Raw genomic sequence first — 11,466 nt, 5'->3', positions numbered from 1 at the left:
AATTTTTTGGACCAACCCGAATCGGTCGAGATGGCTATCCTAATGACCCGAATAGGGTCTTCAGACTCCAATCCAACCTAACCCAACTCTTAAAATTTAGGTTGGATTGGATTGGGTTGTCGGGTTAGTTATTTTTTACTTTTTTTAATTACATTTTTTTATTAACTTAAAATACTTAAATTTGTATATATCATATATTAAATTTCATAAAACTCAAATGTTAAATATCAAAATTCAAGATATCTATTACAAACTTCAAACAAACGTCATAAAATTTAGGTTAGGCTAGTGCAACGGTGTCTTATGGTAACTTTGGGGCTTGTTTTGTAAATCCCTCTTCTTTCTTTGAAGCAATTGAATGAGATTCTTTTGTTATGCCTAGATGGTTTTCGTCTACTATCTATGAGGAGGCTTGTAGCTTGGACTCTGAACCTTTCTTTCAAACAAATATTATAGGATTAGGAGAACTATCGATTAGTCGAGATGTATGTAAATCATAGCTGAATACTCATGGACTAATTATAAGGATATAAAGACGAAAAAAAATGGTATTTTAACAGAAGAGAGAGAGAGAGGGCATAAAACGGAAAGTATCCAACTTTTGCATGTAGGTTTAGAAAGTTCATCATTTTAAGATTATTCTGTAAAACCTTTCCCACAAAGTTCATTTATGGAATATATTTATACGTATGTTATAGTTTATAAGAATTACAGATTTAATCTTGTTTTAAATGTTCTTTTTTTTTTTAAAAAAAAAAAATAAAACTTTCCCTACTTTGATCAAAGCCTAATTAATGGATCGATATCGATAATCAGTGTGTTACATGAACTACAGTCTACCGACAGCGATTGGACAATGGTCTATGGAACCAAAGAATGCACTAAATAAGATTCTCATTGAAACATATTCAATCAACAATTTTTTCAAAAAAAAATAAAAAAATAAAAAAAATAAGAGAGAAAATCAATTAACCAAATCCAGAAATGGTTTATCAATTCATGTGAAAACAGCACAAACTCCCTTTTCCTTCCAGCCACTGACACAGTAGTAACGGCTCCATTTTTTTAAAAACTTTACCTTAATTTCTTGCGCAAATGAATGAACCCTTTTGGAATCCAGCTTCCGCCTGACTGAGAAATTAGCATAGTGGGAAACTTTCTATACTGGGTGCAACTGCATCCCTCCCTATACACTTCATACTTCTCCCAGACTCCTTCCATTGCTCCTTATATTTCAAAGCAAATACAAACTCTGAAATCAACCAGAAGGAAAATTACAAAAGAAAAAAAAAATGGAGTCTTGTAGGGTTCTGGTGATGGCCATTGTGTCGTTGGTGTTCATCTTTCCTGTTAGCTTTGGTTGGGGTATTGACGGCCATTTTACTGTCTGCAGAATCGCTCAGGTTCTTTTCTTCACTTTCTTCCACAAACCCTTTTCTCAAATTTACCCTTTTTGATGAAAAGTTTGATCTTTGTTTTGTTTCAACAGTCACGGTTGAGCCAAGCAGCAGAAGATGCAGTGCAGGAACTGTTGCCACACTACGCAAATGGCGATTTAGCGAGCGTTTGCATTTGGGCAGACAGAATCAAGTTTCGTTACCATTGGTCCTCTGCTCTTCATTTCATTGATACTCCAGATTCCCTTTGCACGTACCAGTATGACAGTTGAGTTACATCCTCTGTCTCCATCCCTCTCTGTAAACTGTTCTAATTTCTCTGAGTCTTCTAAAATTTTGTAATTTTGAATATCTTAAGGGGACTGCAAAGACGAAGGTGGAGAGAAAGGCCGGTGTGTTGCAGGGGCCATTAACAACTATACTTCCCAGCTTCTAAGCTACAAAACTCAACCTTCTCACTCTGAATGTAATTTCCAAAAAAATGAGAATCTTATGAACTTTGCTTTCAATGACGAACATATGAAAGCGCTATTATGCTCTAAACTTTTTCATCATCAGATAATCTGACTGAAGCACTACTTTTTCTTTCACACTTCATGGGAGACATCCATCAGGTATGAAATGAAGCTTATGTAATTGTGGTGTGCAATTATCTACTGAAATAAACTTAACGTAAGATGCAGCCTCTGCATGTGGGCTTCACTGGAGACAGGGGAGGAAACACAATTGACGTTCACTGGTACACCAGGAAGCAAAATCTTCACCATGTAAATATAATAACCCAACTTCATCTCTGTACCCTGGCGATTTCCAATTTTGCATCAATGAAAATACATTATTTCTCGTGATTCTTACAGGTATGGGATAGCAACATAATTGAGACATCAGAAAAAAAGTTCTACGACTTCAGTGTGGATGGCCTGATTGATGCAATCCAAACGAATATTACGGTCACATAATTGATAATTCTAAGTCCAAATCAACTCGAGAAACAAAGCTTGATTTTTATTGTTCTTTAGCAATTCTAATGCATTTTTGTTCCCCTTTGGCTGTTTCTGATCAACAGAAGGAATGGGCAGATCAAGTTGAAGAATGGGAAAACTGTGGTTCTAATGAGGTACCATGCACAGAAATGTATGTGGCACAAGAAACAGTCTGTTAATCCTTCAATTTTAGAACACAAAGTTTCTATACTTTACTACCAGTTTTCAATGAAATATGCAGATATGCATCAGAAAGTATCCAAGCAGCCTGTGACTGGGCATACAAAGGCGTTTATGAAGGTTCTACACTAGCAGGTAGATTGCTTATAAAACTTGGTTCAGTTGTTCTTTGTGAAGAAGAGATTTTAACTTAAAAAATTGTGTGCAGAGAAATATTTCTCCTCCCGTGTGCCAGAAGTGAACTTGCGGTTGGCGCAAGGTGGAGTCAGATTAGCAGCTGCTTTAAATCGCATCTTTGGTTGACAGACATTCCTCTAGGTTATACTCCGAGGAAATCTGCAAGAAATAGTTAAGTTTCAAGTTAGTGCTGAAAAGTTGACCTTAATATGCCTATGTAGTATGTAATCTTGTTAAACAATCAGCGCCATGAGGTGAATAAAGTTCTTCCTGGAATATCATTCTCCTTGACTAACTTATTTCTTTTTAATTTCTTTATCTAGTCCATGCCACTTTTTAGCTTAGCACCTTTCTTGTCAACTACAGTTCTGTCAATTCGTACCCAAAAAAAAAAAAAAAAAAAAAAAAAAAAACCAACAACAACAATATCGATAACAAAAGTGGAGCTGTACTACAAACACTTTTCCCTTTTCTAGATTAAAAATTCAACAAAAATATGTTTAGTTATGCTTATTACTACCTTTGGAAAATTGATTTTCTTTTCCAGGGTTTTTTTTTTTCGGTTAGTTTATTTTGCAAATGACCTGTTTTTGAGAACCACCAAAGTAGTTCTTTTCAAACTGAGTTTTGTAAATGATGACATGTGGTGTATTTATAAAATTAGGTAAAATGAACTAGTCTTGAAAAAAAGAGTAGAAAGCCATTATTTAGAAAAGACTCTAAAGTAGCTTCTAAGTCATTCAAACAGAATTGAAAAGCTCAAAATGGCAAGATTGTGTCTCATTGCTTTTGTGCTCTTCATTCACGGACCACTGCCAATTGAAAAGTTCATAGATTAGTAAGCTGAATATGCAATCTGACTACATGATAACAAGCTGAACACACAGAATCTGTTTGTTCGTAGTCAACTTAATTGAATTAGTAAGCTGAATATGCAATCTGATTACATGATAACAAGCTGAACACACAGAATCTGTTTGTTCGTAGTCAACTTAGTCGCACAAGTAGATGGACACAACCTCATTATCTTATCAAGATTAAATAATTAAGGCACAACTCTAATTTAGTTTAATGAGCAAAACAGCAAACCTCACATTTCTACGGTTTCTTCACAACCAGGACAGGGCACTTGGCATTTTGAACGCAATAGTTGCAAGAGCTCTGTATTAGATATATGTTAATTTTGTCAGCATCTAAGACATAAACCCATTATGGTCAAAAGGGGCAAAATCAATAAAAAGAAGAAAACAAAAAAGATAAAGAAGTACTTTTTAAAAATCTAGCAAATTAAAGGTCAGTAAGAAACTGAGTTGCTGGAGATATTTCTATCAGAAATGAAAAGCTGCCAAATGGATGTCTATCCATATAAGTTGATAGATACTCTGCAACTAAAAATAAGTGAGAACACGAGCTTGTAAACTCTTAAATTTCATCATTTAAATATAATAGATACCAAGCATGGTTTATAAGTATTTAACCTATTCATGTATTTTGACACCTAATGAGAATTGTTCTAAACCAAACTACATCCAAACAAGTTTAAGATACTGAAGTCAAAGGCTGTGCAAAAGAAGATTTTGAAAAATAAAGACTTTCCTCCTGAGTTAACCTCTTAATTCTCCCAAGGCCACGATCACCCAAAACAAGCAAATTTATATTGAGCTTTTCAACCGTATCACATATTGTTGTTCCAGGATCCCCAACTTCTGTGATGGATATAGCAGCCACCTGGAGAAGTAACAGCAACAACTTTATGTTCCTAATTTTGTTCAGCATATAACTTATGTCATCAAGAAATAAACATTAAACAAAGTACTTCAATATAAGCATTCGTGTATTTGCCCATCCAAATAGTTCAAATTTGGAGGTAAGAGGGTTGTTCTTGAATTAAACTAAAATTTTATTATAAGAGCTTGACATGAGAAGAATCCTATCATACCCCTCTTTCAGCACATATATCCTTTGCTTTTTCAAGTAGACCGCATCTAACTTTCTTATCATTCTCTTGAAGGGTATAAACCAACTCCGTACCTATTGTGCACAAAACAAAAATGGGATTATTTCAATTCATGACTCAAATGCCTCACCGTTAACTTAAACATGTATGAATGAAAGTGAAAAATTAGCAATACTTAACTGGATGCAACATGGAAATATGAGCGTGCGAGGCCGGGGGTGTAACTGGAGGGCGGAGGTAGAGCTGTGAAGAGGAAAAGGGGGGAGTCGGCTATGGATTCTTTGAGATTTTCGAGCACCCAGATTAAGGCATAGTAGCTACTATCAGTCTCATCTATGGCCACCATCACTCTCTTCTCCACTGCAGGGTTTGATGCTCCTTCAGCCATTTCGTGAAGGGGGAAAAGCACGAGGAATAGTAAAAGCCCATAAAGTGAATTACGCCATTGAAGCTGTCGGTGTAAATCAGCTTCACTTTAGGGCCTTGGAGTGTTGATGGAGAAAATTGATGGTGGGTTAACTAGGGTTTTGCCACCAGCAAGGATTGAAAATCAGGATTAATTCCGTTTAATTTCTGCATTGAACAAACTCTCTCACTATTTCTATCACATGATCACATGTTGTTGGATTATTTCATAAATTAACCTATGAAGTTGGGCCAAATAAGATTTTATAATCTTTTTTTGGGCACAGATTTTATAATCCTTTTCAAACTTCTTTATTTATATATGTATATATATTACCTCTCAACTCTTATTTTAATTTTCAATCCCCTCTCTCTGTCTTCTTTTCATTCTCTAATTCTCTCTTTATTGTCTTCGGCAAAGACAACAATCTCTTCCCTTAGTTTTGCCTTTGACAAGGACAACGACAACAACCAACAAAGTTGTTTCTTAGAGCAACGAAAATGGAGTTTTTTAAGATATCGAACAAACTAAGGATAGATTGACACTAGTTGAAAAGTATTCCATCCATGGTAATGTGGAAAGTGGCTCTAGTTGATTATTTCGTTGTTGTTTACCTGCTTTCCATAATCGTAATGAGATTTGGGATTCGCTTTGAAATTTGTAATCAAATCATGTAATGTGATTGAGAAATAGAATGTGCTCAATCTTTGAAAATTACGTGGGATCCACTATCTTTATCGTTACCGTTATTGTTATCGTTACAGATATTGTTACTATAATAATATGAAAATTATGAATTTTGCCACATTTATTGTAACTTTTACCATTACCGTTATTATTATTATTACCATAACTGTTAGGGTCAAATAGTAACAGTAACAATAAAATGTGACATATTTATAATTCTAGATAAACATGATAAAAAACAATCTAATTGTGCTTATAATTCAGGCCTATTAAGATTCATCCATCAATGAAATTTCATTCCAATTATACTAATTTTCATTATAGTTTGGTACATGTGGCCTGAGTGTACTGGGCAAGGGCAAGAACGAAAGCATGAGAAAGAAAAGGGAAGAAAAAATCTAAAGGTGATGATGATAAAAGGCTTTGTTTTGAAAAAGTCACCTACTTCGAAATTGATAATACAAACTTTACGTTACATCAACTATCGTCTATTAATTCTAATTAATATTACTATAAATACTAATAACAAGATTTATATCTTTTTTTGAATTATGAAAACAACTTAATCACTAATTTTCAAGTTTTAAGGTGTTGATATCTCAAATGGAAATGTTGAAGAAAGCAAGGTGAGCTACGAAAGAAGCCTACATACCACCACTATTCCAAGCTCGTAGCCTACATACCACCACTATTCCAAGCTACTTAGGGGCTATCTGGAAGCCGGTAATGAAATGAGTTTAGATTGTAATATAATCTAAAAATCCATATTTGAATTGAGCATTTTGGACCTGATTTGTATAATTAAACTCATTCCATTCTGACTATTTTTAACCCAATCCTCTTTTCCACCGTTTTCATATTTTACGATCTCATTTTCGTTCGTCCTCGATTTCTCATGCATTCCAATACTTCTTTGATTTTCAATAATCTCGATTACATTCCAACCTTCCAAATATTATTCTAAAGTATACTCCAACTAAACTTTTCCCTACTTTTTTTTTTCTAATGGTGGCACGATTTGTAAGGTGAATGTGTGATATGCATCCCAATAAAAGACAACAAAAAATTATTCTATTTTTCTAAGGAGTTTGAAACTCAAGCACCAATATGAAAAGCTTCCTTTTTTCTCCAACGAAGAAGATGGATACGAATATGAAATTTTTAGTCGCATACAAAGGTACTAACTTATAGAATAGATCATGTCTAACAAGTTCGTTTCATGGAGCAATATACTTTATACTACTGCAAAACATAATGCAAATCAGAGTGATGTTGTTTATGTATGTATCACACTGTTTGAGTAGTTATGGTATGAGTATATGAGAGAAAGCAAGAATTCGTTAAAATGCATTTTAGCATATGAATCAGATATTTTCTCCATTGTATTCTCTCAGCCAAAAGCAAAACATCTCCTTTGGCCTTCTCCAGAAGATAATAAATCACCTCAAAGTCGATCACCTCGACTCGTGATCCCGAACAAATTGATCCAATTTGGATAGAAATTCTTGTGGGATACGCACCGGACGATAACTTTTATTAAGCCAAACTGCAGTACCCGTTGCCTCCAAGATTGGCTAGGGAAAGAAAAACAAACAAAAAATGGGATTATAAAGTTACCTGGCACCCAGATAAGCTAAATAAACCGAGAGGCATATTATTAGTTCCATTACCAACCTCCATATTTGGAAGCTTGAAAATTAAGTGCTCAATGTAGATGCGAGCTCTTGAGATTCTGGGGAACCTGACCTTAAGAACAAATCTGTCTCCACTCTAAAGTAAGCAAATTAATTATATAGATTTGTAGGTTGATTAAAGCAAAATTTACAGAGACGAAATGGTTTATGGTAAATTTATCCATACTCGAAGTGGTGAAAGGAAGTTCAAAGACAAGTTTGATAGCGCTAAGGAATCCCCTCTCTCAATAATTGCATCACGACTCATCCCAATCCTTTCTAGCAGTTCGTGGCGACCTGTTTAATAGGATTATCAGTTTAATTCATTAATCAAATCCAACAATTCTAAAAACATAAAGTTTAGTTTAGAGTTTAGACCATGGTAGCAATAATCTGCATAAACAGCATTGTTGACAACACCGAACTGATCCAGCTCATAATCACGAACTTTTAGTTCAAATTCTTGGAAACAATCCATCTTGTAACTCTGACTGCCAATCAATATTGTAGATTTTTAGTATATATCATAATTAGTGGTCATGAAGAAAAACAGAGTACCTATTGGAAAATGTTTGAGAAACAGAGGTTTGGGTTTTGGTGCAGAAAAGTGGCGAAGAAGAAGGGAATTTGGGTTTGGTAGGTGAGAATTGAATCATTGGATTCATGGAAGCTGCTTGAAACTGCAACATATCTTCTAATTTCTCACTTAATTCTCTCCTTCATGCATCAGAATTTCGGAAATGTTAATGTAAGTATTAATAAAATGGTGATCACTCTGTTTCTTCATCTATAAAAACTCTTCAATAACAAATTAGTGTCATTATTATTGTTATTAATATCATTATTGTTTACTTTCAATTAAATTGCATTTATATGCTTGACCAAAGAAATTTAGGTGTTGAAATAATAATGACAATAATTATTTTAGAGGCAAGTATGTATATTAGACTTTTCTAAAATTATGTTAAAATATGTAAATATATATCTCAAAGAAAATATCTAGAAATATCCTAAGGTTTTTTTAGGCTCCAATAAGTTCTAGAGAATTTTTTTAGATAAGGAGAATCTCATAATTATCTAGAATTAGTTAGATCTAAGAAAAGTAGTGTAAAAAAGTGAGTATCTTAAGAGTAAAAAAGTGATCTCTCAAAAGGGTCCATATTTGGTTTTTCTTAAATAAAAATTTATTTCCTCCAAGATTGTCTCTCTTCTTTTTGTGTCAATTTCTTCAACAAGTGATATCAGAGCCAAGCTAGCATAGCTTATTGTGGTGGAGCTTCTGAAGATTGAGTACAGTCTGAGACTGTGAAGCTTGTTGTCTGGGACACAACTACTCATGGAGTGCATTAATCACTGCAAGATGATGGGAGACCTTCAAGTTGTTGGAAGAATCAAGAAGCTCAACACTCAGAACTACAAAACATAGTCCACATGCATGAAGCTATATCTCCAATGCCAAGACTTGTGGGATGTTGTGGGAGGCACTGAAGTCAGTCCACCAAAGGATGTTGCTGCTTTGAAGAAATCGAATATCAACGCAAGTAAGGCCATGTTTGCAATCAAAACCAAAGTTGATGTACAAATGTTGGAGCACATCAATACATTGGAGACACCAAAGGTAGCATGGGACACATTTGCCTCAATTTTCTCGAAGAAAAATGATGCGAGATTACAGTTTCTTGAGAACGAACTTCTGTCAGTTACTCAAAGAGAAATGACTATCAACCAATACTTCACCAAGGTAAAAACTCTATGCCGTGAAATGTTTGAATTAGATCCTACTTCCCTTATTTTAGAATCAAGGATGACAAGAATCATTATTCATGGACTTAAATAAGAGTATAAAAGCTTTATTGCTGCCATTCAATGTTCGGCAGTCCAACCTTCTCTAATTGACCTAGAAAATATGCTTGCCAGTCAAGATGCATTGGCTAAGCAAATGTCAGAGGTCACAATAAAAAGTAATAACGAAGAATCGCTCTTTAGTGGCCAAAGAAAAGGTTAATTAAAATATCGAAAAGAAAGTAGAATCAAAAGAAGAAGAAACAACAAAAGGCTCTCAAGTAGGAGGAGCTGGTAAAACTAATCAAAATCATGAGCATAGAAAAAAGGGTGAATGTTATAACTTTGGAAAGATAGGTCACTATGCTAGAGATTGTCATCAAAAGAAAAAGGCAGTAGAATGAAACGTAGTCACTTCTCAGGCTGAGAGCATGGGATGCATAATCATGCTTTGCAACAGTGGATCCCAACCCCCAGTCTACATCTAATGTAGTGGAAAATGGAGTATTGGCTTTGAAGAGGTAAATTATGAAAATGATTGGATTGTCGATTCAGGTTGCTTTAATCACATGACAGGAGATAAGAGGAAGCTGCAAAACACATTTGAGTATAAAGGAAGTCAAGTTGTTGTAACTACAAACAATTCAAAGTTGCATATAACCCATGTTGGAAAAACTATGATAATGCCTCACTCCAATTCCAATCAAGTGAAACTAGAGAATGTATTTTATATGCTTAGAATAAAGAAGAATTTGGTTTCAGTATCTCAGCTGACATCAATAAACAACTTCGTTGTGTTTGGACCTTATTGTCTCAAGGTGTATCAAGATCTCAATGTCAGTGGTACACTATTGATAGAGAGACAAGGAATGGGCTCCATCTATATCATGTTAGCAGGGGGCACTTACGTGGATAAGCAAAAGCACCCAAGGACAGAGTCCATTAATTCGGTTAATGAACAATGTTATACATAAAAAAAATGTTACATTTCATGAAACATTGTCATGGCAGACACCCGAATCAGAAAATACACCTAAGGATGAGAAAACTTTCAAAGAAGGATCAAAAGAAGAGACAAACCAAGCGCAACAAGCTCCAATAAATGGAGAAGAAAAAAATGACGAAGACGAAAAAGAGCAACTAAAGATGCTAAGTCCTTGGCATGGTGGTCCACATGATTGAGCAACTAAAGACAAACCGGAGGCTCTCATCCTTCTTCTTCTGGAACAGTACTGGGGCTCCGTAAGGGGCCTTCGCCGGTCTGATAAATCCTGTATCTAACAACTCGTCTAACTGTTTCCGGAGCTCAACCAATTCTGGCGAGGCCATCCGATATGCATTCCTGGCAGGCGGGTTTGCCCCTGGTAATAACTCAGTCTCATGGTCAATCCCCCTTCGTGGGGGTAAGAACTTGGGCAAGCTTTTCGGCATGACATCCCGATACTCTTCCAAGACAAATAGAACGTCTTGGGGGATCTCCTCTTCAGTGGACTCAACTGATTCTATCGGGATGGCCATGAACGTGGGTTCGTCGTGGGCCAGGCCTCTCTTCAATTGGAGGGCTGAGATCATTCTCACCCCATTTGGCTGCTTGATACTGGCTTGGACTACGGTGGGTGTAGATCCGGTAATGACTAAGCATTTGGCGAGGGGCATTGGTATGACTTTATGTTCAAGTAGGAATTCCATCCCCAGTACGACGTCGAAATCATCCATCTTGACAATTACGAAGTCAACAAAGCCCTTCCAGTCTCCTAACTTCACCCGAGTTCTCTTCGCTATCCCCGTAATCGGTAGGGCTGCGGAATTCACAGCTTTCATCTTCCCTGCATCTCTTTCCCAAATCAAGTTCAGGCGGCGAGCTTCCGTTTCAGCCATGAAGTTATGGGTAGCCCCAGAGTCAACCATAGTGTTTTTGGCCGATCTTTGGTTGACCCAAGCGTCCACATACATGAATGAAGGTATATCTACTGACTTATTTGATCAGCTTCAAACTACAGTTAGGCATATAAACTATGCTACCTACCTATCTTGAGAATATAGTATATTAACATGGGATTAATCCCAAGCCCGCTTATGAGCCACCGATAGTTTCAATAATTGAACATTGTAAATGAAGGTATATCTTTGTTGAGAGTTGCCCAAGGCAAGGCCCAAAGCCCACGAGCAGGCCCAAACCTACAAAATACCTAAAGGAGAAGGCATATGGGATCCCATGTCCTAA

General features: G+C 35.8%; 3 protein-coding genes across 10 annotated transcripts; 1 reads left to right on the top strand and 2 right to left on the bottom strand.

Annotated features, from left to right (window-relative positions):
• The first annotated feature begins 1,266 nt into the window (after positions 1-1,266).
• Positions 1,267-3,047, top strand: ENDO2 (endonuclease 2). 2 transcript variants are annotated; one of them, XM_039036931.2, is made up of 9 exons: positions 1,267-1,403; positions 1,490-1,664; positions 1,756-1,863; positions 1,956-2,011; positions 2,081-2,164; positions 2,255-2,347; positions 2,464-2,531; positions 2,622-2,695; positions 2,769-3,047. In XM_039036931.2, exons 1-9 carry the CDS (start codon positions 1,293-1,295, stop codon positions 2,861-2,863), a joined length of 864 nt encoding a protein of 287 aa, XP_038892859.1. In that variant the 5' UTR covers positions 1,267-1,292; the 3' UTR covers positions 2,864-3,047. The 2 variants fall into 2 exon arrangements, with proteins under 2 accessions (XP_038892859.1, XP_090171959.1); XM_090315833.1 differs by having other exon boundaries at positions 1,268-1,403; positions 2,075-2,164.
• Positions 2,537-5,474, bottom strand: LOC120081769 (Adenine nucleotide alpha hydrolases-like superfamily protein). 7 transcript variants are annotated; one of them, XR_016530881.1, is made up of 5 exons: positions 4,875-5,474; positions 4,677-4,768; positions 4,006-4,465; positions 3,832-3,898; positions 2,537-3,549 (listed from the first exon to the last, which is right to left on the bottom strand). XR_016530881.1 is itself a non-coding variant. In XM_090315835.1 (5 exons), the coding sequence occupies exons 1-4, from the start codon at positions 5,080-5,082 to the stop codon at positions 3,836-3,838; spliced, it is 495 nt and encodes a 164-aa protein (XP_090171961.1). In that variant the 5' UTR covers positions 5,083-5,474; the 3' UTR covers positions 2,537-2,896; positions 3,827-3,835. The 7 variants fall into 7 exon arrangements, 6 of the variants coding, with proteins under 6 accessions (XP_090171961.1, XP_090171962.1, XP_090171960.1 ...); XM_090315835.1 differs by having other exon boundaries at positions 2,537-2,896; positions 3,827-3,900; positions 4,336-4,465; XM_090315836.1 differs by having other exon boundaries at positions 3,832-3,900; positions 4,336-4,465.
• A 1,528-nt stretch (positions 5,475-7,002) lies between these two features.
• LOC120082003 (acyl-acyl carrier protein thioesterase TE3, chloroplastic-like) lies at positions 7,003-8,269 on the bottom strand. The gene is made up of 5 exons (XM_039037210.2): positions 8,019-8,269; positions 7,839-7,951; positions 7,648-7,757; positions 7,462-7,557; positions 7,003-7,361 (listed from the first exon to the last, which is right to left on the bottom strand). The coding sequence occupies exons 1-5, from the start codon at positions 8,147-8,149 to the stop codon at positions 7,242-7,244; spliced, it is 570 nt and encodes a 189-aa protein (XP_038893138.1). The 5' UTR covers positions 8,150-8,269; the 3' UTR covers positions 7,003-7,241.
• Between the last annotated feature and the right edge of the window lie 3,197 nt (positions 8,270-11,466).

Source organism: Benincasa hispida, chromosome 7, assembly GCF_027475165.1.
Source record: "Benincasa hispida cultivar pf3 chromosome 7, pf3_genome.v1.1, whole genome shotgun sequence".
Lineage (NCBI taxonomy): Eukaryota > Viridiplantae > Streptophyta > Magnoliopsida > Cucurbitales > Cucurbitaceae > Benincasa > Benincasa hispida.
Note: the sequence above shows the minus strand (reverse complement) of the source record. Positions and strands in the feature narration are given on the sequence as shown.